Below are 25,588 nucleotides of genomic sequence, written 5' to 3' on the forward strand. Positions count from 1 at the left end.
CAAATAATGTTAAAAATTAAACCACTCATGTTGAAAGTTAAACTTGTAACATAAAGTTGTCTCAACATAGAAAAGTATATCAAAATTTTAGACATCAAAATTTAAAATTAATATATAATTATTGATCTTGAGAATTGTTAGGGAGAGTCACAGTCATGCCGCTACCCGGTCGATTATGAAAAGATCCACTACTTGTTGAGCTACTTACTTTACGGCTCGTGATAAAAATAAAAACATAGAATTACCTGTGGAACCAACAGCGTAATAGAGCCGTTACGGCACCTAAATCGTACTGCAGTTGCTGAACCGGTTATGAGCTTTATTGGACCCGGTTCTACGGTTAATGAAACAGTTATGCTGATTGATTAAAATCAGCAAAGAAAAAGCGATGCAGAAGATGTACGAGCGAGAAATTTTCGACTTCTCTCTGTGTGATCAATCCTATTTATGGAAGACGAAGGAGAATTACTCTCTCTCCTTTGGTTCAGGCAGGTTTGTCCATGAGCCTTTCTCCTTCTCCCTCCCAATGTGACATGATGTAGATGCGCTTTGAGTGGGAATTTCAAACTAATTGCAGGCGTGTTTTGATACTATTCATCGTTGTTTTCATTCTATTTTGTTTTGTTTTCTGACCGTTTAATTTGGATCACGTTCAGGCTCAATGTGAACGTGATGCGATGGATATGGAATCTGAAGCTTGGTATTGGAACTAATTGCGGTGAATTTGGATAAGAAAATAATGAAGTCTGGGAGTGCTGCCAAGCCGATTGTTGATGCCTTGCTGCAGAGGTTCCTTCCACTTGCTCGACGTCGTATCGAAACTTCTCAGGCTCAAGTAACGCATGTAACTTGTCTTAACTCTTAAGCTCAAAAACATGAAACTCGCATAATGTTTAATCTTACTTGATTCCTCATGGGATTTTAAAGTTTTTAGCAATTGGTATTTTATTCTGTTTATCGGTATTGCTTTCACCTGTTCAAACACAGGATGGACACATTCGACCATCTGACCCAGCCTATGATCAAGTGTTGGACTCCTTGGCTATGGTTGCACGACACACTCCCGTACCTCTTCTGGAGGCTCTTCTGAGATGGAGAGAGAGGTGCTTAATTTTTCAACTTAGATTACAGTAAAGCTAACTAAATTCCATTAATATTTAGACATCTTTCTGAGTTAGATGCAGACTTCTGTCTTGATTTTCACATTCATGAAAATGCATTTAGGTGATAGTAATATTTTAAATATTGAATAGTTAGTAAGATGGAATGTGGATGTTTTGTTTCACAAACAACTAATGTTGTGTGAATGAGATAAATTAACGCATTCAATTATTATCAGCTGAGGATTCACGCCTTAATAATATTAAGGCACTAGATTTTTTTTTTTTTGAAGGTAAACGTAGCTATTCCATTAATTCATAATATAAAACGTTGACATCAACGATTAATGAAATGGTAAACCATTCCTTACAGTCAGACATAGAAATAACTTTTCTAACTATGCTATAGAAAACTTGAATCAGACTGTTTCATAACTAGGAAGCTATGTTCCTTCAGGGAGCTTAAAGCTTCATCAAAGATCTGGGTCTTCGTCATCGTTCTTTTTTGCTCGTTGCCCAGGATAAGATCAACACTTGCCGAAATCAAACTAAACGATTTATGCTAATGAAAATGAAAAGCTCGTGAAAGCAACGAGAGGAAAAATGCTCAGTGGAGAGGAAAACACAATAATAAAGAAAATAAAAAGTGGGTAAAGTCAAAATAGGGTTGGGAGTTCAAGACTACTGTTAAACCCTAAGCCCGTTTATAGATAAGCCCATTAGGGTTCTCTCTATTCTTGTATAAGTAGTGGTAGTCTGTATAGTTCTATACACAGAGATATATACAAATATACATTATTCTCTCATATATTCACATGGTATTAGAGCCTAAACCCTAGGACCTAAGCCATCCCGCCGCCGCCGCCATCGGAGCATCGCCGGAGAGTTCACTGCCGCGACTGGTTTCACGTTCCAAGTCGGTATCGTGGTTCTTTCTCCGATCTAACACCACAGACACCTCAGGGACGTCGTCGTGAGCCTACCGCTGCAAACCCGGTCACCGTCCGCCGCCGCACGTGCCCTCACGCGCCGCCGTCGGGAAGTCCGACCGTTTTCCGGCCATAACTTCTTCCTCCGGTCTCCGATCGAGCTGCCGTTGCCACCATTGGACTCGGCTTGAGGAGACGCATCTCCTAGTGTCGCTCGTTTCCACTGCCGTCGCCGGTCACCGCCGCATTTTTCCGGCGACCTGAAGATCTGTTTCAGATCAGTGTGTTATTTGCACTGTTTCAGATCTGTTTTGAAGAGCATACTTTTTTGTTGCTAGCTTTGAGATTAGTTTTGAAGAGCAGTTATTTGTGCTGGACTCTTTTGATGTTAAAATAAGGCTCTCTAAGGCTACGGAGCTTGTTGACAGGCATTTACAGTCAATTCATTGTTGACCTGAAGATTTGTTTTGCATATTATTTTGCAAAATTTGTTCTGTCAGACCACTATCAATATGGTGCAGACCACTGGTTCAGAGGCTCAGGCTCACAGTAGTTTCGTCCCAAATGACTATGAAGAGTACCTCCGATTTAAAGCCTTCCGAAAGGTTACTACCACACCTTCCTCCAACCATGGTACCTCCCCACTTGTTTGTCTCTCTCATTCTAGTACTCCTAATACTTGGATACTGGATTCAGGTGCCTCAGACCATATTTCTGGTAATGTCTTGCTTATGTCTAATGTTTCTCAGTCTAAAGATTTACCCATGATTACTTTAGCGAATGGTCATCAAACTCAAGCTATTGGTATTGGCCAGGCTTCACCTATTCCCTCTCTCCCTTTAGAGTCTGTGTTATATGTGCCCAATAGTCCTTTCAACCTTATTTCGGTAAGTAAAATCACCCGTACTCTTAATTGCTCTATAACCTTTTCTGCTGATTCAGTTGTTGTGCAGGATCGCAGTACGGGGAAGGTGATTGGCACAGGGCTTGAGTCGCAGGGTCTCTATTACATGCGAGGGGGTATTGCTGCCAGTGCATCCACAGATTCACCTTTGCTTATTCATAGTCGTCTTGGTCATCCGAGCCTATCCAAACTTCAACGGATGGTTCCAGGTATCTCTGTTGAGTCTTTAGATTGCGAGTCGTGTCATCTTGGAAAGCAATCCCGTAAGTCTTTTCCAAGAAGAGTCAATAATCGGGCTGTGTCCCTCTTTGATTTAGTGCATACGGATGTTTGGGGTCCTTATCGAGTCAATTCTACCTTAGGTTTCCATTATTTTGTAACCTTTATTGATGATCATTCACGATGTACTTGGGTTTTCCTTATGAGAAATCGTTCTGAGTTGTTCAATATCTTTCAGAATTTCTGCAATGAAATACAAACCCAATTTGGTACTCCCATCCGTGTTTTACGTAGTGACAATGCCAAAGAGTATCTATCTGCTCCTTTCCAATCCTTTATGCAATCTCGGGGTATGTTACATCAAAAGTCCTGTGTTTACACACCTTAGCAGAACGGGGTTGCTGAGAGGAAAAATAGGCATCTAGTAGAAATTGCTTGTACTATGTTATTGCATTTTCATGTTCCCTCTCATTTTTGGGCTGATGCTATCCTTACTGCATGTTATTTGATCAATCGCATGCCATCCTCTGTTTTAAACGACCTTACCCCATATTCCATTGTGTATCCTTCTGTTGATCTTTTTCCTCTTCCTCCCCGGGTTTTTGGATGTGTTTGTTTTGTCCATGACATGACGCCAGGGCGGTCAAAGATGGATCCTAAAGCTGTTAAGTGTGTGTTTTTAGGTTATTTCGGCTACAAAAGGGTTATAAGTGTTATTCTCCGTCACTCAAGCGGCACTTTGTATCTGCAGATGTCACCTTTATTGAGTCATCTCCTTTCTTCCAGCCTTCTCCAAAAGACACTGTTCGAGAAGTCCTCCATATTCCTTACCTTGGTCCTCCAGCTGATCCTCCAGTTGCCCAAAGTACTGATCCTCCAGCTGATCTTCCCGTTGTCCCTAACCCCTCCTTTCAGGTTTATCAACGCCGTCCTCGCCCTACACCTGCTGAGACTCCTGTTGACTCACCCGGGCCATCTGATCCTCCTGCTGCGGTTCTACCACTTCCACTGGAATCTATTCCTGATCCCACTGAGGCATCCACTAATCTCCGTAGAGGTACACGTTCTACTCGTAACCCTCATCCCATATATACTTTCTTGAGCTATCATCGTGTGTCTTCCCCATACTATGCCTTCCTTTCTCATCTGTCTTCTGTGCCTATACCCAAGACTACTAGTGAGGCTCTCTCGGATCCAGGTTGGCGCCTAGCCATGTTGACAGAAATGGAGGCTCTTCAATCCAGTGGCACATGGGAGTTGGTTCCTCTCCCTGTGGGTAAGACTGCTGTTGGGTGTAGATGGATTTATACTGTGAAGGTGGGCCCTGATGGTAAGATTGATCACCTTAAAGCAAGGCTGGTGGCTAAAGGCTACACCCAGATTTTTGGTTTGGATTATACTGATACTTTTTCTCCTGTAGCTAAAATTGCATCAGTCCGCACTGATACTTTTTCTCCTGTAGCTAAAATTGCATCAGTCCGCTTGTTGTTTTTTTCTCCTGTAGCTAAAATTGCATCAGTCCGCTTGTTGTTGTTTTCTCCTGTAGCTAAAATTGCATCAGTCCGCTTGTTGTTGTCTCTGGCTGCTATTAACCATGCATCAGTCCGCTTGTTGTTGTCTCTGGCTGCTATTAACCATCGGGACCTACACCAGTTGGATATCAAGAATGCTTTCCTCCATGGCGATCTTAAAGAGGAGGTTTATATGGAGCAACCACCTGGGTTTGTTGCTCAGGGGGAGTCTGGCTTGGTGTGTAAGCTTCGCCGCTCTTTGTATGGCTTAAAGCAGTCTCCACGAGCTTGGTTCGAGAGATTTAGCTCAGTGGTGTGTGAGTTTGGTATGGTTCGGAGTGAAGTTGATCATTTTGTGTTATATCGCCATTCTAGTGGGAAATGCATATATCTTGTTGTGTATGTGGATGACATCGTTATAACAGGAAGTGATCAAGAAGGCATATCCAAACTGAAAGAGTATCTCTTCAGTCGATTCCAGACTAAGGACTTGGGCAAACTGAAATATTTCCTTGGTATTGAAGTAGCTCAGTCTCACAGTGGTATAGTTATTTCTCAAAGGAAGTATGCCTTGGATATTCTAGAAGAAACGGGTTTGTTGGATTGTAGACCTGTGGATAATCCAATGGATCCAAATGTTAAACTTCTACTAGGACAGGGGGAGCCATTGCCTGACCGAGAGAGATATAGGAGACTAATCGGGAAATTGAATTATCTCACAATCACTCGACCAGATATTTCCTTTGTAGTCAGTGTATTAAGCCAGTTTCTTGAAAGTCCTTGTGATACTCATTGGGATGCTGCTGTTCGAGTTCTGAGGTACATCAAAAGAGCCCCAGGGCAAGGTCTACTGTATGAAGATAGAGGGCATGCTCAAGTTGTGGGATATTCTGATGCAGACTGGGCTGGTTGTCCTTTTGACAGACGATCTACCTCAGGTTACTGTGTACTCATTGGTGGTAATCTTATATCTTGGAAGAGTAAGAAACAAGATGTTGTTGCCAGATCCAGTGCTGAAGCTGAATACCGTGCTATGGCTCTTGTCACGTGTGAGTTGATATGGCTTAAGCATTTACTTCAAGAGTTACAGTGTGGCCAGGTCGCTCAAATGACATTAATATGTGACAACCAAGCAGCTCTTCATATTGCCTCAAATCCAGTCTTTCATGAGAGGACCAAACATATTGAGGTTGACTGCCACTTTATCAGGGAGAAAATTGTGTCTGGGAGTATCAAGACTAGCTTTGTCAACTCTGCAGATCAGTTGGCTGATATCCTAACAAAGTCTCTTAGAGCTCCTAGAGTTGGGCATATTTGTAACAAGCTTGGAGCATATGATCTATACTCTCCAGCTTGAGGGGGAGTGTTAAACCCTAAGCCCGTTTATAGATAAGCCCATTAGGGTTCTCTCTATTCTTGTATAAGTAGTGGTAGTCTGTACAGTTCTATATATAGAGATATATACAAATATACATTATTCTCTCATATATTCACAACTACCAACACAAAGCCCAATACCTACCTACTATTATTTTATTCAAAGGGAGAGAAAACGGAAGAGGAAGATCTGTGGCGGGGTCGGAGGCGGACGGAGCTGCGACGGTGGTCGGGGCGGAAGAAGAGCGAGCAAACGTNATTGCATCAGTCCGCTTGTTGTTGTCTCTGGCTGCTATTAACCATCGGGACCTACACCAGTTGGATATCAAGAATGCTTTCCTCCATGGCGATCTTAAAGAGGAGGTTTATATGGAGCAACCACCTGGGTTTGTTGCTCAGGGGGAGTCTGGCTTGGTGTGTAAGCTTCGCCGCTCTTTGTATGGCTTAAAGCAGTCTCCACGAGCTTGGTTCGAGAGATTTAGCTCAGTGGTGTGTGAGTTTGGTATGGTTCGGAGTGAAGTTGATCATTTTGTGTTATATCGCCATTCTAGTGGGAAATGCATATATCTTGTTGTGTATGTGGATGACATCGTTATAACAGGAAGTGATCAAGAAGGCATATCCAAACTGAAAGAGTATCTCTTCAGTCGATTCCAGACTAAGGACTTGGGCAAACTGAAATATTTCCTTGGTATTGAAGTAGCTCAGTCTCACAGTGGTATAGTTATTTCTCAAAGGAAGTATGCCTTGGATATTCTAGAAGAAACGGGTTTGTTGGATTGTAGACCTGTGGATAATCCAATGGATCCAAATGTTAAACTTCTACTAGGACAGGGGGAGCCATTGCCTGACCGAGAGAGATATAGGAGACTAATCGGGAAATTGAATTATCTCACAATCACTCGACCAGATATTTCCTTTGTAGTCAGTGTATTAAGCCAGTTTCTTGAAAGTCCTTGTGATACTCATTGGGATGCTGCTGTTCGAGTTCTGAGGTACATCAAAAGAGCCCCAGGGCAAGGTCTACTGTATGAAGATAGAGGGCATGCTCAAGTTGTGGGATATTCTGATGCAGACTGGGCTGGTTGTCCTTTTGACAGACGATCTACCTCAGGTTACTGTGTACTCATTGGTGGTAATCTTATATCTTGGAAGAGTAAGAAACAAGATGTTGTTGCCAGATCCAGTGCTGAAGCTGAATACCGTGCTATGGCTCTTGTCACGTGTGAGTTGATATGGCTTAAGCATTTACTTCAAGAGTTACAGTGTGGCCAGGTCGCTCAAATGACATTAATATGTGACAACCAAGCAGCTCTTCATATTGCCTCAAATCCAGTCTTTCATGAGAGGACCAAACATATTGAGGTTGACTGCCACTTTATCAGGGAGAAAATTGTGTCTGGGAGTATCAAGACTAGCTTTGTCAACTCTGCAGATCAGTTGGCTGATATCCTAACAAAGTCTCTTAGAGCTCCTAGAGTTGGGCATATTTGTAACAAGCTTGGAGCATATGATCTATACTCTCCAGCTTGAGGGGGAGTGTTAAACCCTAAGCCCGTTTATAGATAAGCCCATTAGGGTTCTCTCTATTCTTGTATAAGTAGTGGTAGTCTGTACAGTTCTATATATAGAGATATATACAAATATACATTATTCTCTCATATATTCACAACTACCAACACAAAGCCCAATACCTACCTACTATTATTTTATTCAAAGGGAGAGAAAACGGAAGAGGAAGATCTGTGGCGGGGTCGGAGGCGGACGGAGCTGCGACGGTGGTCGGGGCGGAAGAAGAGCGAGCAAACGTAGAAGGTGACCAAAACCGCCGGCTCAAAGCTCCATTAGAGCTCCGGCCGGAGGCCAACGGTGGAAGCCGGCGGTGGAAGCCGAAGTTAAGGCACTAGATGTTTTATGAACTCTTTAACTACCAATATTAACTTGCAATAACTATTCACATCAATTGTTTACATTTGTTGTGAATCACCACTTTAATTAACTTTGGGTTTTTTGTACAGTGAATCTCCCAAAGGTGCAAACGATGCATCAACATTTCAGAGAAAGGTTGGTTTATTTTGTTAATCAAACCTCTCCCTCTCTAGCTGACACCCCATGCACGGGCAGGGTCATATATGCCAGCCAAATTTAATGATGTGTTCTTGAAGTTATATTACTATAACTACCCATCAAGATAAGAAAAGTTAGAACTTCTATGCCAAATTTGAAGGAAATATGACTTTTTTCAAATGAACATTTGTTTTCATACTATTTAGTTTTTATTCTAAGAAACAGACTGATATATATATATATATATATATATAGTGTATTATAGATGCTCCTAGATTATTTATCCTCATCTCTAACATCTTAAGGATTTTCTCTGATTCAGCTTGGAGTAGAGTGTATTTTTTGCTCTGCTTGTATTCGTTTTGTGGAATGCTGCCCACAAGAAGGAGTAACAGGTTTGTAATGAATTCATGTGGTCACATGTCCCCACAGCTTTATCTCTTCTGTGTAATTGCCCAATTTCTTTGGTCAAATCTAATTTGGTTATTATAACTGACAGAGAAGCTATGGATTGGGCTTGAAAATTTCGTCTTTGACTGGTTAATAAATGCAGACAGGTAAAGTTCTCTAAAAGCTTATTAAACTCAATTCACTCTTCTATTTTCCTCTTTTGCTTTCTCCCCACATGGGAGGACATGGAGCTTCTTATCAAATATCATTTCTTTATCTCTTCAGCATAGGTTTTTTCTTCCACTCTTGTATTTAAGCTACAAAAATGTTCTGCTTTCTACCCTCCTTGCTCTTTCCCTTCTAATTAATACAACTTCAACTGGCTTGCACTAGTCAGACATTTTCTTTAGAAGCCAAAGTACTTTTTTTAGAACTGTTTTCGAGTTGATCATTTGGGGTACTACGAGAGGCATGTTCATTGAAGAAGTATGATATATTTCTTATTTAAGAGTCAGGCAGTCAGCACACAAAAGAAGTGATATGAGCTACATAAGTTGCCTTTTGGCCAGAATATTGTATTTCAAATAGAATTACTTTAAATAGGCTTGATTTGGCTATTTGATTTCCTTTTTTTTTTGTTTTACTTTTTTTTTTTTCTCACTTAAAAATTGTAATTAGAGCCATTAAAATGTTATTTCCTTGGCTTCTTGTCACATATGGCAAGATGTTGGATATGGGGCTTGAAAGTGCTTAACCATTTTATTGAATTCAATGCCTTAACATGCAGGGTTGTTAGCCAGGTGGAGTATCCTTCATTGGTTGATTTAAGGGGGCTTCTTCTAGACTTAGTTGCACATCTCCTTGGTGCTCTCTCTCGGATCAGGTAACTGAAAGGAGACTGATGTCTTTTGCAAGAGAATAATTATGGAGTCTTGAAGTGTGTACATGTGCAGGGAAAGGAATCTTAGACCTCTTAAGATTGAGTATCAGGCCTATTCCACCAGACTACGAAGCCCTTGGCAGTGTGTAATTGTATGGAACTTGCCTTACTTGTCTGGGGCTCTGGGCTGAAACAGGGCCATAATTATTAGTACTTTGTGCTTGAAAAAGCTATTGCATATTTTCTTTCCCTTTTAATTACTTTTACATTTCAAGATTTGTAGTTTGGATTCCCTCCTCCAAAAATAAAAATAGAAGAAGAAACTCTAAGAGTTTGAAGCACAGAGAAGAAAAGGAAAATATTCTACGTCATACAATTTATGGTGTGTTGAAAGAAAGGGAGAACATTATAAGTCATACAATATGGTGTATTTTAAAGGAGAAGAATAGAAATTCTGATTATAATTGAGCAATAAAACTTTTATGTATTGTGGAGATTTATAGATATTTTGATAGGTATTTATGCATTATGCATTTAACTTCGACGCTAACAGTATGATTTTCACACCTCATGCTTAGCTGTACATGAATATGAAATAGCATTCTCTATTCTATCTCAACAGATTCAGTTCTGTCACGGAACGCTTTTTTATGGAGCTAAATACACGTAGAATAGATACCAGTGCTGCTCGAAGTGAAACACTTAGCATCATAAATGGGATGCGGTATCTGAAGCTGGGGGTATGTGTCAATTAACTTTGTGAATAATTTTGTTTAAAAGCATTGATATTTTGATCAGTTCACAGCTTCACTTCCAGATTAAAACAGATGGTGCACTGAATGCTTCAGCTTCCTTTGTGGCTAAAGCCAATCCACTTAATCGTGCCCCTCATAAACGCAAGAGTGAACTTCATCATGCCTTATGCAATATGCTCTCAAATATTTTAGCACCTCTGGCAGATGGTGGAAAAGGTCAATGGCCTCCTTCAGGTGTAGAACCTACACTTCTTCTATGGTATGAAGCTGTGGCACGAATAAGGATTCAGCTCATGCATTGGATAGATAAACAGAGCAAACATATTTCTGTAAGCATATTAAAAGCCATATCTAGATTTCCACATTATTGCAACATCTATGGTTTCTTATTTGTTTATTTTTCAAACACTGGAAGCACTCACATATTTTACCTACCAAATCGTATGAAAAAGTTATTTTTCTTCTTCTCATAGAGTGTTGTTTTAACTACAATGGTTCTTTTTTTTAAAAAAAATCCTTTATTTAAAATCATTCAATTCCTTATCCCTCAGCTTTAAAAAAAGAGGAGTGCTGTGTATTCATGATATTACATATATGTTTCTGCCTTTTCATACTTTATCACTATTTTCTACTTTTAGATGGGTGTTATTTTCTCTGATGTTTACCATCTTGGAATCTAGGTTGGTTATCCTTTAGTTACACTTCTTCTCTGCCTTGGCGATCCTAATCTTTTCCTCAATAACTTTGGTCCTCACATGGAACAACTGTATAAGCATCTAAGGGTAAGTTACCTGTAGTTACTTTATGCTGGTTACTAGCAACATCTTATGTTATCCTTTCAGATTGATTATATATTGACCAAGTTCAACAAGATCCTTGAAAAAAATTATAATTTCAGTCTATTATGTAGGACAAGAACCAGCGATTCATGGCCATAGATTGTTTACATCGTGTTCTGAGATTTTACTTGAGTGTTCATGGTGATTCTCAACCTCCAAACCGTGTATGGGATTATCAAGACAGTGTGACATCACAGCTTCTGACAGTTCTAAGAAAAGGCATGCTTACACAGGATGTTCAACATGATAAACTAGTTGAGTTCTGTGTAAGTATTGCTGAGCATAACCTTGATTTTGCAATGAACCATATGATACTGGAATTGCTGAAGCAAGATAGTCCGAGTGAAGCTAAAGTCATTGGCCTCCGTGCTTTGCTTGCTATTGTCATGTCTCCAAGCAGCCAGCAAGTTGGCTTGGAAATTCTTGATGGTAATTTATTGTGTATTCTCTGCTAGTATTCCTTATCATCTCTTATCCAATTATTACTATTAAACTCATTTGGTTCTTTCTATTGACAGTTCGTGGTATCGGCCACTACGTTCCAAAAGTGAAAGCTGCAATTGAATCCATTTTAAAAACTTGCCATAGGACCTACAATCAGGCTCTTTTGACTTTTCCAAGGACTGCAATAGGTAATATTTTAAGCAGCTACTTGTGTGTCCCTTTCTTTTTAAGCAACTACTTGTGCGAGAGAGGAAGCTGATTCTTTTCAATTGAATTTGCAAATGTGATTATTCAGACAGAGGTTTGAGAATTTCTACTTGCTCAATTGAATTTGAAAATGTTATGGCTTGAATTGGCAACCCCCTTCCCACAATTTTACCCCTAGCAAAATAATTCAAGAACTGTTGTTAAATGTTTTCTTCAGGCATATCTTTCCACTTTTCATAAACTTTCCTTGCACACTGTTCCATTTATTCTTCAAGCAGATGTTTCTATCTCTACTTCTTGACTTGTCCTTTATTGCTTGAAATTATGGACTTCTGATGACAAGTTGCATATACATAAATGCTTTTGTTCCTCCAGATTCTATAACAAAGGAGAAGTCCCATGTATATCTGTTCCGCTCAGTCCTGAAGTGCATACCATATCTGATTGAAGAAGTTGGTAGAAATAATAAAATTACTGAGATAATACCTCAACATTGCATCAGCATTGATCCTGGTGTACGTGAAGAAGCTGCACAGGTACTAAATCGGATAGTAAGATACCTACCACATCGCCGTTTTGAAGTTATGAGAGGAATGGCAAGCTTTATTTTACGTCTTCCTGATGATTTCCCGCTTCTCATACAAACATCTCTGGGACGTCTTCTGGAACTCCTGCGTTTATGGAGAGCATGTATATATGATGATAAGATGGAGGCTGATAATTCAGAGGTAAAGCGTGTGCAGAGAACTGAGGGATTCAAGAAGTCTTCTTTCCGTCATCCACAGGAAGTAGTTGAATTCCAAGCATCAGAGATGGAAGCAGTTGGTCTTATTTTCTTAAGTTCTGTGGATGGTCAGATCCGACACACATCATGGGAGTTACTACGTTGTGTTCGTGCTTTACGAAATGACACACTTCAATTTTCAAATCATGATCATGCAGATCATAGTTTGAGATACGAGGCTGAACCTATATTCATAATTGATGTTTTAGAGGAGCATGGGGTGGGTGACATGGTCTTGAACTTCTATGTTTGAAAATTTAGGTTTTATTTTCGTAACCATAAGATTCAAATGATATTATTCATAAAGTATGTATGTTTTCTTTCAGGATGATATTGTTCAGAGTAGTTACTGGGACTCTGGGTGCCCTTTTGATATGAGGCGAGAATCTGATACCATGCCTCCCGATGTTACTCTACAATCCATACTGTTTGAGAGTCCTTGTAAGAACCGGGTGGCTCGATGTCTTAGTGAGCTTGTAAAATATGCTGCTGAGCTCTGTCCAAACCCTGTTCAGGAAGCAAAGTAAGCAGGTTTCTTGAAATTTAGAAACTTGATAGGTACTTTGGCATAGTTGGCAAGGCCAAAATATTATCGTACATATGTGAAATATCTAACACGTATTTTGGCTGAGGAAGTTTCTCTCCTGTGGAAGAACAATAGCTTGGACTTTGGGGATGTTTCCCCCAATATTGTGCCTTATCAAATTAGGCAATTGGAAATGGATGGGAATATGGGATGTATCTTGGTCATTTTTACACATACAGACAGTGTACCTCAAGTTCTATTTCGTTCCTTCATGCAATTCCTTAAATATCTATGCTCCTTGCAGAATTGGTTGCTTTTCGCAGAAAAGCAGAACATACATCTCAATTTGGTATTATTTGCAGGTCGGAAATTATTCAGCGTCTTGCCCATATTACACCAGCAGAACTTGGTGGAAAGGCTCATCAGTCTCAGGATACAGACAACAAGTTAGACCAATGGTTGATGTATGCAATATTTGCATGCTCATGCCCCCCTGATAGTCGGGATGGTGGGGATTCAGCAGCGACTAAGGAATTATTCCACCTTATATTCCCATCCTTAAAATCTGGTTCAGAGGCACAAATAGTAAGTAGTTTCTAGCAAGATGTTTTTTTTTTTTTTTGAAAACAGCAAGATGTTTTTTAATTGCACAAGGTTGTTGGATGGAGTCTTTGTTGTACTCATTAGTGAATACTCCATACTAATTTGAGAGCTTTCCAGGTATTTAGAAAAAACCAATTCTATGATCTTCTTTCTAAATGGTTGAAAGCTGTCCATAATTAGAAGTTAGCATCATGAGGAGCATTTAATAGATAGCTTGATTTGTTCATTCTTCAGGATAAGTATTCAATTAAATTTCTATTTTAGTATTGAAACCTTATTTTGGTATTGCTCTCTTTTAAGTAATTTGTTAATGTATATGCAAAATGTCTAAAAATGTAACACAAGAAGCTTGGAAAATTGTAAATGAATACAAAATGATTTGGAATCTGAATGAAGTTAAGCTGCATGGTTGTTAGTTATCTTAATATAGTCTCTGTGCTAATCTCTACAATGGTATTGTTACTAAGTGCATTGCAAGTGCAAGTTATCAACCATTCCACTGTATAAGTCTTTAGTAGCCTGAGAATACTTGATGACATTTACCTCTACACACTGGTAATTTGTCCATCCAGAAAGGAAATTAAGAAAATAAAGAGAAACCGATGGATATTGTTTTCTTATATCAACTAAGCTGTGATTTCTTCTGTTAGCATGCTGCAACTACGGCTCTTGGCCACTCACATCTGGAAGTATGTGAAGTCATGTTCAGTGAGCTTTCATCTTTTATTGATGAGGTCTCTACGGAGACAGAAGGGAAACCAAAATGGAAGGTATATTCAATTTTTATGGCCACTTCTTTCATCTGGGTATGTTTTTATTCATAAGGGGATTGATTAGATGTTTTTGTTGGATGTATTCTTGCTTTGATGCAGAGTCAAAAACTTCGCCGTGATGAACTTCGTATGCATATTGCAAATATATACCGTGGTGTTGCTGATAATATCTGGCCTGGAACTATAATCCGGAAACCAGTTTTTCATCTACACTACTTTAAGTTTATTGAAGAAATAACTAGACAAATATTAACAGCACCTGCTGAGAACTTTCAGGAGATGCAACCGCTCCGTTATGCACTTGCTTCTGTACTGAGATCTCTGGCCCGTGAATTTATTGATTCAAAAATTGAGAAATTTGATGTTAGAGTAAGAAAGCGGCTGTTTGACCTGCTTCTCTCCTGGAATGATGAAACTGGCAGTATATGGAATCAGGATGGTGTTAATGATTATCGACGTGAAGTTGAACGCTACAAGTCTTCTCAACACAGTCGATCTGCAGACAGAATGTCGTTTGAAAGAGAATTGGGTGAACAGGTTGAGGTAATCCAGTGGGCTATCATGAATGCATTGGCTTCACTTTTATATGGCCCATGCTTTGATGACAATGCAAGAAAGATGAGTGGTCGTGTGTTATCTTGGATCAATAGCCTATTCACTGAACCTGCAGCCAGGGTTCCATTTGGTCATTCACCAGCTGATCCAAGAACTCCATCCTATTCGAAATACACTGGAGAAGGTGGTCGAGGAGCAACTGGACGCGACAGGCACAGAGGAGGCCAGCGTCGAGTTTCACTTGCAAAACTAGCATTAAAAAACCTTCTCATCACTAATTTGGATCTATTCCCAGCTTGCATTGATCAGGTAAATATATTTTCCATCCTTTGGAAGTTCAAGATGCATATTTCCATTTACTATTACTTGTTTGCTGAGTCATTTAATTTTCTGTTTGGACAAACCAACTTTGTGCAACAAATTAAACTATTTATATCTACTCAATGTGTCATTTGACAAATCATCATATCAAATGGTGCTAACACTTCCCCACATATAATTCATCTTTTTCTTGAAGTTTAAATTAGAATTCATTGCTGGTCTCTTGATCTCCTGTTGTCATGGTTGATAGACTCTAATCCATCATCTAAACTATTCTAAGAATGGAAGTTTGAGGCATGATCATACTATAATTTTTAAATGGACAGGGTCTATTTGCAATATGGTTGCTAATATTTCTATATGCATTTTTTGCCTTAACTTTAGTCTTCATGCAACTATTCCTTATAAGTATTAATTAGTGTGAACTTTGGTTTTGTATAGTGCTACTACTCTGATGCTGCAGTTGCTGATGGCTACTTTAGTGTGTTGGCTGAAGTTTATATGAGCCAAGAGATACCAAAATGTGAAATACAGAGGCTACTAAGCCTGATTCTCTACAAGGTGGTGGATCCTTCCAGACAAATTCGTGATGATGCCCTTCAAATGCTTGAAACACTTTCAGATCATGAGTGGGCTGTGGATGGGATTGAGGGGCCTGGAAGTTATAGGGCTGCTGTTGTTGGAAACCTTCCTGACTCATATCAACAGTTCCAATATAAACTCTCTTGCAAACTTGCAAAGGATCATCCCGGATTGAGCCAGCTTCTTTGCGAAGAAATTATGCAGAGGCAGCTTGATTCTGTAGATATAATTGCACAGCATCAGGTCTTAACCTGCATGGCTCCATGGATTGAGAATCTCAATCTCTGGAAACTGAAGGACTCTGGTTGGAGTGATAGATTATTGAAAAGCCTATATTATGTTACATGGAGACATGGCGATCAGTTTCCGGATGAAATAGAAAAGCTTTGGAGCACAATTGCTAGCAAACCTAGGAACATAAGTCCAGTATTAGATTTCTTGATCATGAAAGGAATTGAAGACTCTGATTCAAATGCGTCTGCAGAGATATGTGGTGCATTTGCTACATATTTCTCTGTTGCCAAAAGGGTTAGTTTATATTTAGCCCGTATTTGCCCTCAACGTACTATTGATCACTTGGTTTACCAATTGGCCCAGCGGATGCTTGAGGATAATGTAGAACCTTTGAGACGAAGTTTAAATAAGGATGGAAGTGGGAATTTCATTTTGGAATTTTCTCAGGGTCCTTCTGTAAGTCAAGCTGCATCAATTGTAGACAGCCAGACTCATATGTCACCTTTACTAGTACGAGGATCTCTTGATGGTCAATCCAGAAGTACAAGTGGAACCTTGAGCTGGAGATCAGGAACTGTAGGAGGCAGGAGTATATCTGGGTCCTTAAGTATGCCATCTGAATTGAATATTGTTCCTGTAAGTGCTAGTCGGTCTAGCCAACATCTTCCACCAATGGTGAACATGTCAGGGACACACCTAGGAGTCCGAAATTCAACTGGAACTCTGCGAGGCCGCCATGGATCTCGAGACAGTGCAGACTACCTTATTGATACACCAGCCTCTAGTGAAGATGGTTTCCATTTTGGGGCTGGAATTCACAGTGTTAACACAAAAGAACTTCTTTCGGCTTTACAAGTGCATCAACAGCACTCTCTCACTCGTGCAGACATTGCATTAATTCTACTTGCTGAAATTGCTTATGAGAATGATGAGGATTTCCGGGAGCATTTGCCTTTGCTCTTTCATGTCACTTTTGTCTCTATGGATAGTTCACAGGATATTGTGTTGAAGCATTGCCAACACCTGCTTGTCAATCTCCTTTATTCGCTTGCAGGCAGGCATTTGGAGTTGTACGACGTTGAAAATAATGATGGTGAGAACAAGCAGCAGGTTGTGAGCCTCATAAAATATGTACAGTCCAAGCGAGGTAGCATGATGTGGGAGAATGAGGACCCCACTGTAGTAAGAACAGAGCTACCAAGTGCAGCTCTCCTTTCTGCTCTTGTGCAGTGCATGGTAGATGCTATCTTCTTCCAAGGAGATCTGCGAGAAACCTGGGGAGCAGAGGCATTGAAATGGGCTATGGAGTGCACATCCAGACACCTTGCTTGCAGATCACACCAGATTTACCGTGCTCTAAAACCTCCTGTGACAAATGATGGCTGTGTATCTCTGCTAAGGTGTCTTCACCGGTGCTTGGGAAATCCAGTACCAGGCGTTCTAGGCTTCATTATGGAAATCCTATTGACGTTGCAGGTGATGGTAGAGAATATGGGGCCACAGAAGGTTATACTCTATCCCCAGCTTTTCTGGGGTTGTGTTGCTATGATGCAAACAGACTACGTCCATGTTTACTGTCAGGTGCTGGAACTCTTTTCTCGAGTAATTGACCGTCTGTCATTCCGGGATAGAACTACAGAAAATGTGCTGCTTTCTAGCATGCCTCGCGATGAGCTTGATTCTAATATTGGCGACACTTCAGACTTTCGACATCTGGGCAAACCATCTCCCTTAAACTCAAAGGCCCAATTGTTTGAAGGAGTGCAGCCATTGGTTCTTAAAGGACTTATGTCAACTGTCAGTCATGCTGTGTCAGTTGAAGTCCTATTGCGTATCACTGTGCCTATGTGTGATTCGATCTTTGGCGATGCAGAAACACGACTCTTGATGAACATCACTGGATTACTTCCCTGGCTCTGCTTACAGCTTAGTCAGGACACAATGGTTGGGCCTGCTTCACCTCTCCAACAACAGCATCAAAAGGCATGCTCTGTTGCAACCAATATAGCAGTCTGGTGTCGAGCAAAATCATTGAATGAGCTAGCTGCTGTTTTCATGGCTTATTCGCGTGGCGAGATCAGAAACACAATTACACTTCTAGCTTGCATTTCGCCATTAATATGCAATGAATGGTTTCCTGAACACTCAGCCCTCGCATTTGGGCACCTCCTGCGGCTCCTTGAGAAAGGACCATTAGAGTATCAGCGCGTCATTCTTCTCATGCTCAAGGCAATGCTTCAACACACTCCAATGGATGCTGCTCAGACTCCCCACATGTACACCATTGTTTCACAGCTGGTGGAGAGCACTATGTGTTCGGAGGCACTTAGTGTGTTGGAAGCCCTCTTGCAGAGCTGTAGCTCCCATCCACATGACTCAGGGGCATTCGATAATGGCTTCAGCACGACAGAAGACAGGTTTAAATCTCGGAGTAGCTCATTCCAATTTGCAATGGGAGTTGGATCAGGTTCATCCGTAACTGAATCTGGCTTTGCACCAAGAGATGTAGCACTGCAGAACACAAGGTTGATGCTTGGCCGCGTGCTTGATGGCTGTGCACTTGGGAAGAGAAGAGATTACAGAAGGTTAGTTCCTTTTGTAACAAGCACTGGTAAACCATAAATCTCTGATGATTCTTCTTGTTTCCCCACCCCCTAAACCTGCACTCAACAGAGTTTTTGAGTCCTGGGAGCTAGGCTTTGTATATAGATAAAATCTACTAGGGCATTCATGGTTTGGTTAGGTATAGGTATAGTTAATTCAAATGTTAATAAGTTCCACCCTCCCTTACCCCCAATTTTGTACCATTTTCAAATGGTTTTTGCTGGGCCAAATGCCCTAATGTAACTTCATTTTGTTACCATATCTGGTGAAATTTCATTGCTGCATGTTTCAATGATTTTAATTATGCAAATGAAGTTCATATGCATTTGTAATGGATTATCTTTTTATTTTATGAGTTTGGATGTTCATATCAGTGTGTACATTAAGGTCAAATGAAATGAACATATTCACACTCCCAAGGAAAACAATATGACAATTGTGGCTGAAAGAGCAGGTGAGACATTCATGCCAAATTTGAAGTCAATAAAAAGGGTATGCCAAACTAAGAAACCAATATCCTTACATATATATATTTCACATAAAGCACATTTGAGTTTTCTACAATCTGCATTCTATTCTACATGCAGCATCCATGCAAAGCAATCTCAACTAGAAACGAAAACGAAAACGACAGGAATGTAGCCAGATCTACACAGCCCTGCATAGATGTCGAACATCGCTGCTCAATTTGACATTGAACAGAATGCATGAATGCATGAATTTATTCAAACTTGACTTCAGTAAGTTCATTAAAAACGCGTTTCTCTGATGCACTTCAGTCTTCACATGATCCTGCCACGCTTCCATGCTTGTTGCTTTCCCGGTTTGGGGGAAAATAACCACCAGCCTTCCCCGTGAATATAGATCACAGTTCCAGCCACATTCATTCAGGTTTTGATGCATTCTTCTTAAACAATGTATATGCATCGCTGTATATGGCCACCAGGTTTGAGAACACAGCAAGGACGATCATAAATACACACAAGATCTTATCCCTTTTTGTTGCTATGCCATACCGATCCCTGGCACATGAAAATCAACAGTGTCAAAAAACAAATAAAAGATTCAGCGACAGATTATTATATGTTCAATCAAAAGAATTGTCACCTGAGAGCAATACAAGCGGGGAATATGAAGCCAATGCATACAGCAGCGGTTGCACCTGTGAATTGGAACGCATCCCAAATGCTGGGGATGAAATTCGCACCTAGAAAGACGACAGCTATAAGCCCAATGCTGATCGCTGCAAACCTCACATTGTCCAAAACCAGAGGCCTTGCAGACGGGAAGAGCAGACCATCCAAGTTCAGACGCAAGGGATAAAAAACAATTGGAAAGACGAGCATTAGGTGAGCAGCATAACTGACACGAACAACATCATTGAGCAAAGAACCGAGTGGAAGTCCAAGGTCCGCGTCAAAGTTTGCTAGCACATCATCAAGGGTTCCATCACCAAATAGGAGGAACCCAAAGAGGCTCGTCAAAACATACACACTTGAGCAAAGCGTGAGAGAGGCTCTGACAATTGACTTAATCTGTGTGCTGTCCTCAAGCTCGTTGTCAATGGAGTGAACTGCAAAACATTCATGTTTTCAGAAAGGAAAGCCTGACACAGAGACACTAATTGAAAAGATTTGTATAGCACCGTCTAATATCTATACTGGAGTAATTTTCGATTGAAATCTCTAAGCAACTATATCATCAGATCGTTACATACCATTGTAGTGGCAGATATACGCAGTGACAAGGACCGGAACTACTGTGAAGATCTTAAAAAGTGAGGTCAGGTTATCAACATCAGGAAGTAATCTGGGCATCAGAACAGTTCCGTTTATTATCTTGTATATTGTGATTCCCACAGTTACAGCAAGGAATACAACAGCCAGTGCAACTGATAATGTAGACGTAAATTTCAATGAATCTGCAACGACAAGGGAATGAAATTAGACTTGGCGGTGTTATACAGCAAGCAAAGAAAGCGGGATAGAAATTATTAAATTCAACTCTCAGTAGCAAGTAAATGCTATCTAGAGGTAACGACATGAAACTCCAAGCACAGAGCATCATGCTAGAGAAATGATACGTCTGTAACAATTATTATACGATTGGCAACAATTACACAAATCAACCCTCCAATATAAATGATAATCACGAGAAACTTACCAATACGCTTTAAGCAAGCCAATGGTGTAAATATGCCAATGGTAGTGACCAGAAGAATACAGAGCCTTCCATTCCACCATTGTGCCCCGAACCACCCTTCTAGAACACCAGTATGGTGAATTCCATCTTCGGTTGTTCCAGAGAGTACATCGCCTTTCAAAACCACAATTAAACCGCAATTATTAGAAGGCTTATAGAATTAATAACAAAAATCTTGAAATGGCTACACCGAGTACAAAATAAATGTAACTAATTCTTACCTATGATAATCATGTACACAACAAGGACACCAATGTTGTTCACTAATATACATGATTGGAGTATAATCCTTCCAAACTTTCCAAAGGTATCACCCATAAGACCTCCATAAGAAACCGATTTCGAAGTCCTACTAAACCTAATCAACAACTCAATCGAAGCTTCTGTCAGGAACGACATAAAGATGACCATCGCAATCCCTAGAAAAAGCCCCAAAACCTTCATCGTTGCAGGTAAAGCCATGATTCCAGCACCAATAATCGTGGTGGACAAATTAAAAACCGCCCCACTAAACGAGGCCCCGTTGAATTCATCAAATCCAGCATCTTCCCCGTGCTTCGTAGGCAACAATGGAGATTTCTCATCAATCACAACCTGCTTGCTCTTTCTTGACCTCTTTTCCTTTGTTACTGTAATGTTTTCAATCGTCATCCTCCTCTTAAAGGGAAATCTGAATCTTTTATGAGTATATGCAAAGCAGACAACAACAGAACCTCACACTTCTATAATCCTTAAACAAACACCTCTACATCCAAAACAAAAACACAAGAAATCAAATCAGCTCTTAAAAACTTTCTGATCACTACAAACATTACAAATTCAGGGCTTCAACAGCTAATATTGCTAGCAAAAGTGGATAAAACTAGTCCCATGTACCCAATTCAGTTATGTTTTTCAGTTGCAAACATGATCTAAACTCTAAAGTTTTAACTGCTGCAAATAAATTGGAAGAACAGAACTTAAACAAACACCATCCAAATTCAAATTGTGCTTATCCATCTTAAAACAAGCAATTACTGTCAAATTTTCCAATAAGATTCCAACACAGAAATCAGAAACACCCAACCCCAGAATTCACTCAATCTATTCAACCCACGACTGATAACCAATTATATAGAAGAAATCATACCTGAAACAGACTACAGAACAACTACACAATCGCCTGATTCACAGCAGAGAGAGAGAGAGAGAGATGATAGTTGAAGAATACGGACAGGAGTCAAGGACCCAGAAGATAAAAAAAGGATCTTTAAAAGTTATTGAGACGAAGAAGGTGAATAAAACTACTTGAGCACCACACCGTTATATATAGATAATCACGGCCCAAGAGCGTGTACCGCGAAATATCAACTGTGCTTATTCATCCGGTACAGTTCTATTCAAAAAGATAGTATAATAATTGCAGACTCGATAATGTTCAGTAGTTTTTTTTTTTTTTTGAAACAATGCTGAGTAGGTAAATTAAACTTTAGAATCATGTGATCAGATTTTATATTTAATTTGTTTGCTTTTATTGATTTACTAACTGGATTTGATTATTTATTTTTTTTTATTACTTTGCTATCAAATTATTTATTTTACTAAAAAAATAATGTATGATCACTCAATCACTCTTAAAATTATTTCTATTTATAAATTTTTGTTATGATTTCAGGTTATCTTGTGGTGAAATTAACTAATGAATATAAAAATATATTTATTACTTTAGATAATATAACATTGGAAGTTAAATAACAGTATGAAAATAAAATATAATATTTTTATTTGAGTTAATTCTATTTTTTGTCCTAATTCTTCTTGTAGGTGAAATTAAATGTTCTTTTAATTTACAAAATTTTAACAATTTTGTTTGATTGATGACAAAAATGGTCATGCCATAATAATATTATGACTAAAGAAAGATATTCACAAAAAAAAATGACTAAAGAAAGATATTCTAGAAAAAAAAAGATTAAACGTGAATTGCCACATCTATACTATATATAAAAGCATTATCCTCCTCTAGAATTTTCCCGCCCAAATGTAGGGGTATTTTAGTAATATGGTAATAATAATAATAATAATAATAATCATAATAATATTAAATATTAATAATACATACATACATACATACATATATATATATATATATATATATATATATATATATATATATATGCTAATAACATATGCTAATAATCTATATTTATATAATCTATATATCTATTAGTAATATTTATGTCAATATTTAATTGATTATAACACGTTAATATTTAATTACATAATTTATTGGAAAAATAATTAGTAAAGCTAATTTGTAAGAAAATTTTATTAACTAATGGAAAATTATAAAGATTCCTAATAGACTGAAATAATATTTGATTAAGAGGTAAATTGAAAAAGGAATTTGATATTATTAATTTATAATTCTCACATTCCCTACCTATAAATACAATGGATGGTGACAGGAAAAAATTATAATTCTTCATTTTGCACTTGCCTCCCTCGTCTCCTCATGTTAGTAGTTATGTACTGACCAGGTGTTTGCAAGCTTTTGAGCCTGGAAGAACATTCAATTGTTCAGAAACCTATTGATCCTAGCCTCTTCATGCATCGTTATACTAATTCATCTTCTATTCGTTTAAGTCTGTCCCCTTTTTCTCATTTTTGATGTGTAAACTAAATTGCTAAGGATAATGATTAATTGTCTCTATCAATTGGTGCATCTCCATCCAAAATGCTTAGATAATTATCTCATTTTTTATACTTGCTATTATAAAGTATAATTGATTTTGTACTAATATTATATATATATATATATATATATATATATATATATATATATATTCGTACAAAATCAATTATTCACGTGTTAATAATTGCTAATAATTATTATGGCAATTCTCGTCACCTACTCCCATGTGATTTTTATGATTATTTTATGATAATCTATATACATATTTTTATACTTAAGTATAATATTATTGGCACAAAATAAATTATAGTTATCTTTTCTTTAGGTGCAAATACTTAGCTTAATAATTAAATGTTAATATAATTGCCTAATTTTTATTTATTGTAATAATTATGGTAATTCTCATTCCCTTCTTCCGTGTAATTATTTAAGTAATATATATAAAAGTATAATATTATTATAATTATAACTAAAGAATAATTGAATAATTTTTTCGACATTAATGTACTATAATTATTCAACCTTTTTTTTATATATATAATTTTCCTAATATAATTTGTATCTAATTGATTTTGAGACTAATATATAAATCATTACATTTCAATGCAAAATATTGTGACGATTAATATATACAAGCAATTCAATATTACAAGAGAACAAATGTTATATTGAGTGATATTTTTACACTAATCACATAATAAAATAATTGTACACATTCAATATTAGAATTTTTTTTATTATTTTATCTTTAATTTTATTATCTAAATATATAATTTAAAATATTTATCCATGCATCGCACGGGTAATTGACCAATTATTTGCTTGAATTTAAGCAAGGATAAAATTAGAAAACATAATCGATCCAACCATTTTCATCATTTGCACTATATAATATTGATGTTATAATTTATATAATTATATATCGATCTAAATATTCTTAAAACATTATAACAAAATTCATTCCGTGCAACGCACGGGCGAAAATACTAGTATAAGGTAAAAGCAATAACGAGTGATTTTAGTTGATGATTAATGTAATCCCACAAGATTGAGTAGGTTAAAATGTATGCAGGGAATTGTGTTACGGCAAATGGGATGGGGGTTCCACACGAAAACATCATCATAATAATAATGACCATTATATAATTTAAAAATAATTGATGATATCATCATTTGGAACAATGAATCCTACGAAAGTACGAATGAATCAAACAACAATTGGGAGAAGAATCAAACAATTGTTGTTTGTTGACCCCACGCACCGTCCTCTCTTGGCATCCCATCCACGAGCCCCATTGGCTTCTTCACCACCACCAACCCCCCACATCCCCTCGGCCGCCGGTGCCCTTTTTATTGCTAAAAGTTGTATTGAGAGGTGTCAAGTTAATTCAACCAGTCATTCAATCTAAAGTAAAGTTTATAAAATTTGTTTCATTAGAATAAGTGTAAAGTGCAGTGTTCGAATCTTACCAAGAGTAAAAATAAAGAGGTGAATTGACATGCATTATGTAGGTACTTAGGGTCGACCCTGGCTGGCCATGTACGGTCAGGGCAACAGTATAAATATACTGATCATAATTGTAACTGAAAAATAAAATTTTAGTTAAATTTTGAATTGTGTTTTTTTCTTTTAGAACTTTTATGCATTAGGTTTGGACAAAATTGTTTTATTATATTTTTGTTTTTGTGTTATAGAATATAATAACTCGAAGTCAAAAGATATTTATAACAACTTATTGCTCCAAAACCCTAAATTTCAAAAAGATGTTCAAAGAAGTTTTTTCGATCAACTTTTTGAGAAAATCATTTTGCATGTAATCAATTATCAGCTAACAACTAATTTACCAAACATCTTTCTACCATCAACTAATACTATCAACTAGTCAAACTCACCACGGAAACACCGCTAATCTTTTTTTTTGTTTCCTTGCACATTTAACGGCATACGGAGATCAGAGGAGTAATTATTTTTCTTATATATATAAAATTTTAACGTCAAAGAGGTAAATAAGTAATTAGGTAATTTTTACACCTTCCTAACTAGAAAATAATTTGTACACGGAACCAACCAAATGTTACTCTAAGGTTTCTCTAAATATTCTTGTAGT

General features: G+C 38.2%; 2 protein-coding genes across 4 annotated transcripts; one reads left to right on the forward strand and one right to left on the reverse strand.

The window, feature by feature from the left end:
- The first annotated feature begins 385 nt into the window (after positions 1-385).
- LOC116013801 (protein furry homolog-like) lies at positions 386-18,863 on the forward strand. 3 transcript variants are annotated; one of them, XM_031253729.1, is made up of 18 exons: positions 386-492; positions 657-844; positions 988-1,103; positions 8,059-8,104; positions 8,430-8,502; positions 8,607-8,664; positions 9,285-9,380; positions 10,000-10,117; positions 10,183-10,461; positions 10,813-10,914; positions 11,043-11,400; positions 11,490-11,603; positions 11,998-12,626; positions 12,733-12,929; positions 13,295-13,517; positions 14,186-14,305; positions 14,408-15,172; positions 15,626-18,863. In XM_031253729.1, exons 2-18 carry the CDS (start codon positions 740-742, stop codon positions 18,620-18,622), a joined length of 6,396 nt encoding a protein of 2,131 aa, XP_031109589.1. In that variant the 5' UTR covers positions 386-492; positions 657-739; the 3' UTR covers positions 18,623-18,863. The 3 variants fall into 3 exon arrangements, with proteins under 3 accessions (XP_031109589.1, XP_031109590.1, XP_031109591.1); XM_031253730.1 differs by having other exon boundaries at positions 10,195-10,461; XM_031253731.1 differs by lacking the exons at positions 386-492; positions 657-844; positions 988-1,103; ... (4 more) ...; positions 10,000-10,117; positions 10,183-10,461 and having other exon boundaries at positions 10,846-10,914; positions 11,031-11,400.
- A 203-nt stretch (positions 18,864-19,066) lies between these two features.
- Positions 19,067-22,089, reverse strand: LOC116013803 (amino acid transporter AVT6A-like). The gene is made up of 6 exons (XM_031253732.1): positions 21,936-22,089; positions 21,028-21,551; positions 20,768-20,920; positions 20,322-20,525; positions 19,712-20,177; positions 19,067-19,626 (listed from the first exon to the last, which is right to left on the reverse strand). Exons 2-6 carry the CDS (start codon positions 21,455-21,457, stop codon positions 19,488-19,490), a joined length of 1,392 nt encoding a protein of 463 aa, XP_031109592.1. The 5' UTR covers positions 21,458-21,551; positions 21,936-22,089; the 3' UTR covers positions 19,067-19,487.
- Positions 22,090-25,588: the final 3,499 nt, after the last annotated feature.

This window comes from Ipomoea triloba, chromosome 3 (assembly GCF_003576645.1).
Source record: "Ipomoea triloba cultivar NCNSP0323 chromosome 3, ASM357664v1".
In the NCBI taxonomy this organism is placed as follows: domain Eukaryota; kingdom Viridiplantae; phylum Streptophyta; class Magnoliopsida; order Solanales; family Convolvulaceae; genus Ipomoea; species Ipomoea triloba.

Bases quoted from the DNA above. Each gene is read 5' to 3' on its own strand.
- LOC116013803 (XM_031253732.1), bottom strand. From the start codon at position 21,457: ATGACGATTGAAAACATTACAGTAACAAAGGAAAAGAGGTCAAGAAAG. The intron at 20,526-20,767 runs GTAAGTTTCTCG...TTGTCGTTGCAG, and splicing joins GGCTTGCTTAAAGCGTATTG to ATTCATTGAAATTTACGTCT. The intron at 20,178-20,321 runs GTATGTAACGAT...AATGTTTTGCAG, and splicing joins GTATATCTGCCACTACAATG to TTCACTCCATTGACAACGAG.
- LOC116013801 (XM_031253729.1), top strand. From the start codon at position 740: ATGAAGTCTGGGAGTGCTGCCAAGCCGATTGTTGATGCCTTGCTGCAG. The intron at 10,118-10,182 runs GTATGTGTCAAT...ATCAGTTCACAG, and splicing joins TGCGGTATCTGAAGCTGGGG to CTTCACTTCCAGATTAAAAC. The intron at 14,306-14,407 runs GTATATTCAATT...GCTTTGATGCAG, and splicing joins AAGGGAAACCAAAATGGAAG to AGTCAAAAACTTCGCCGTGA.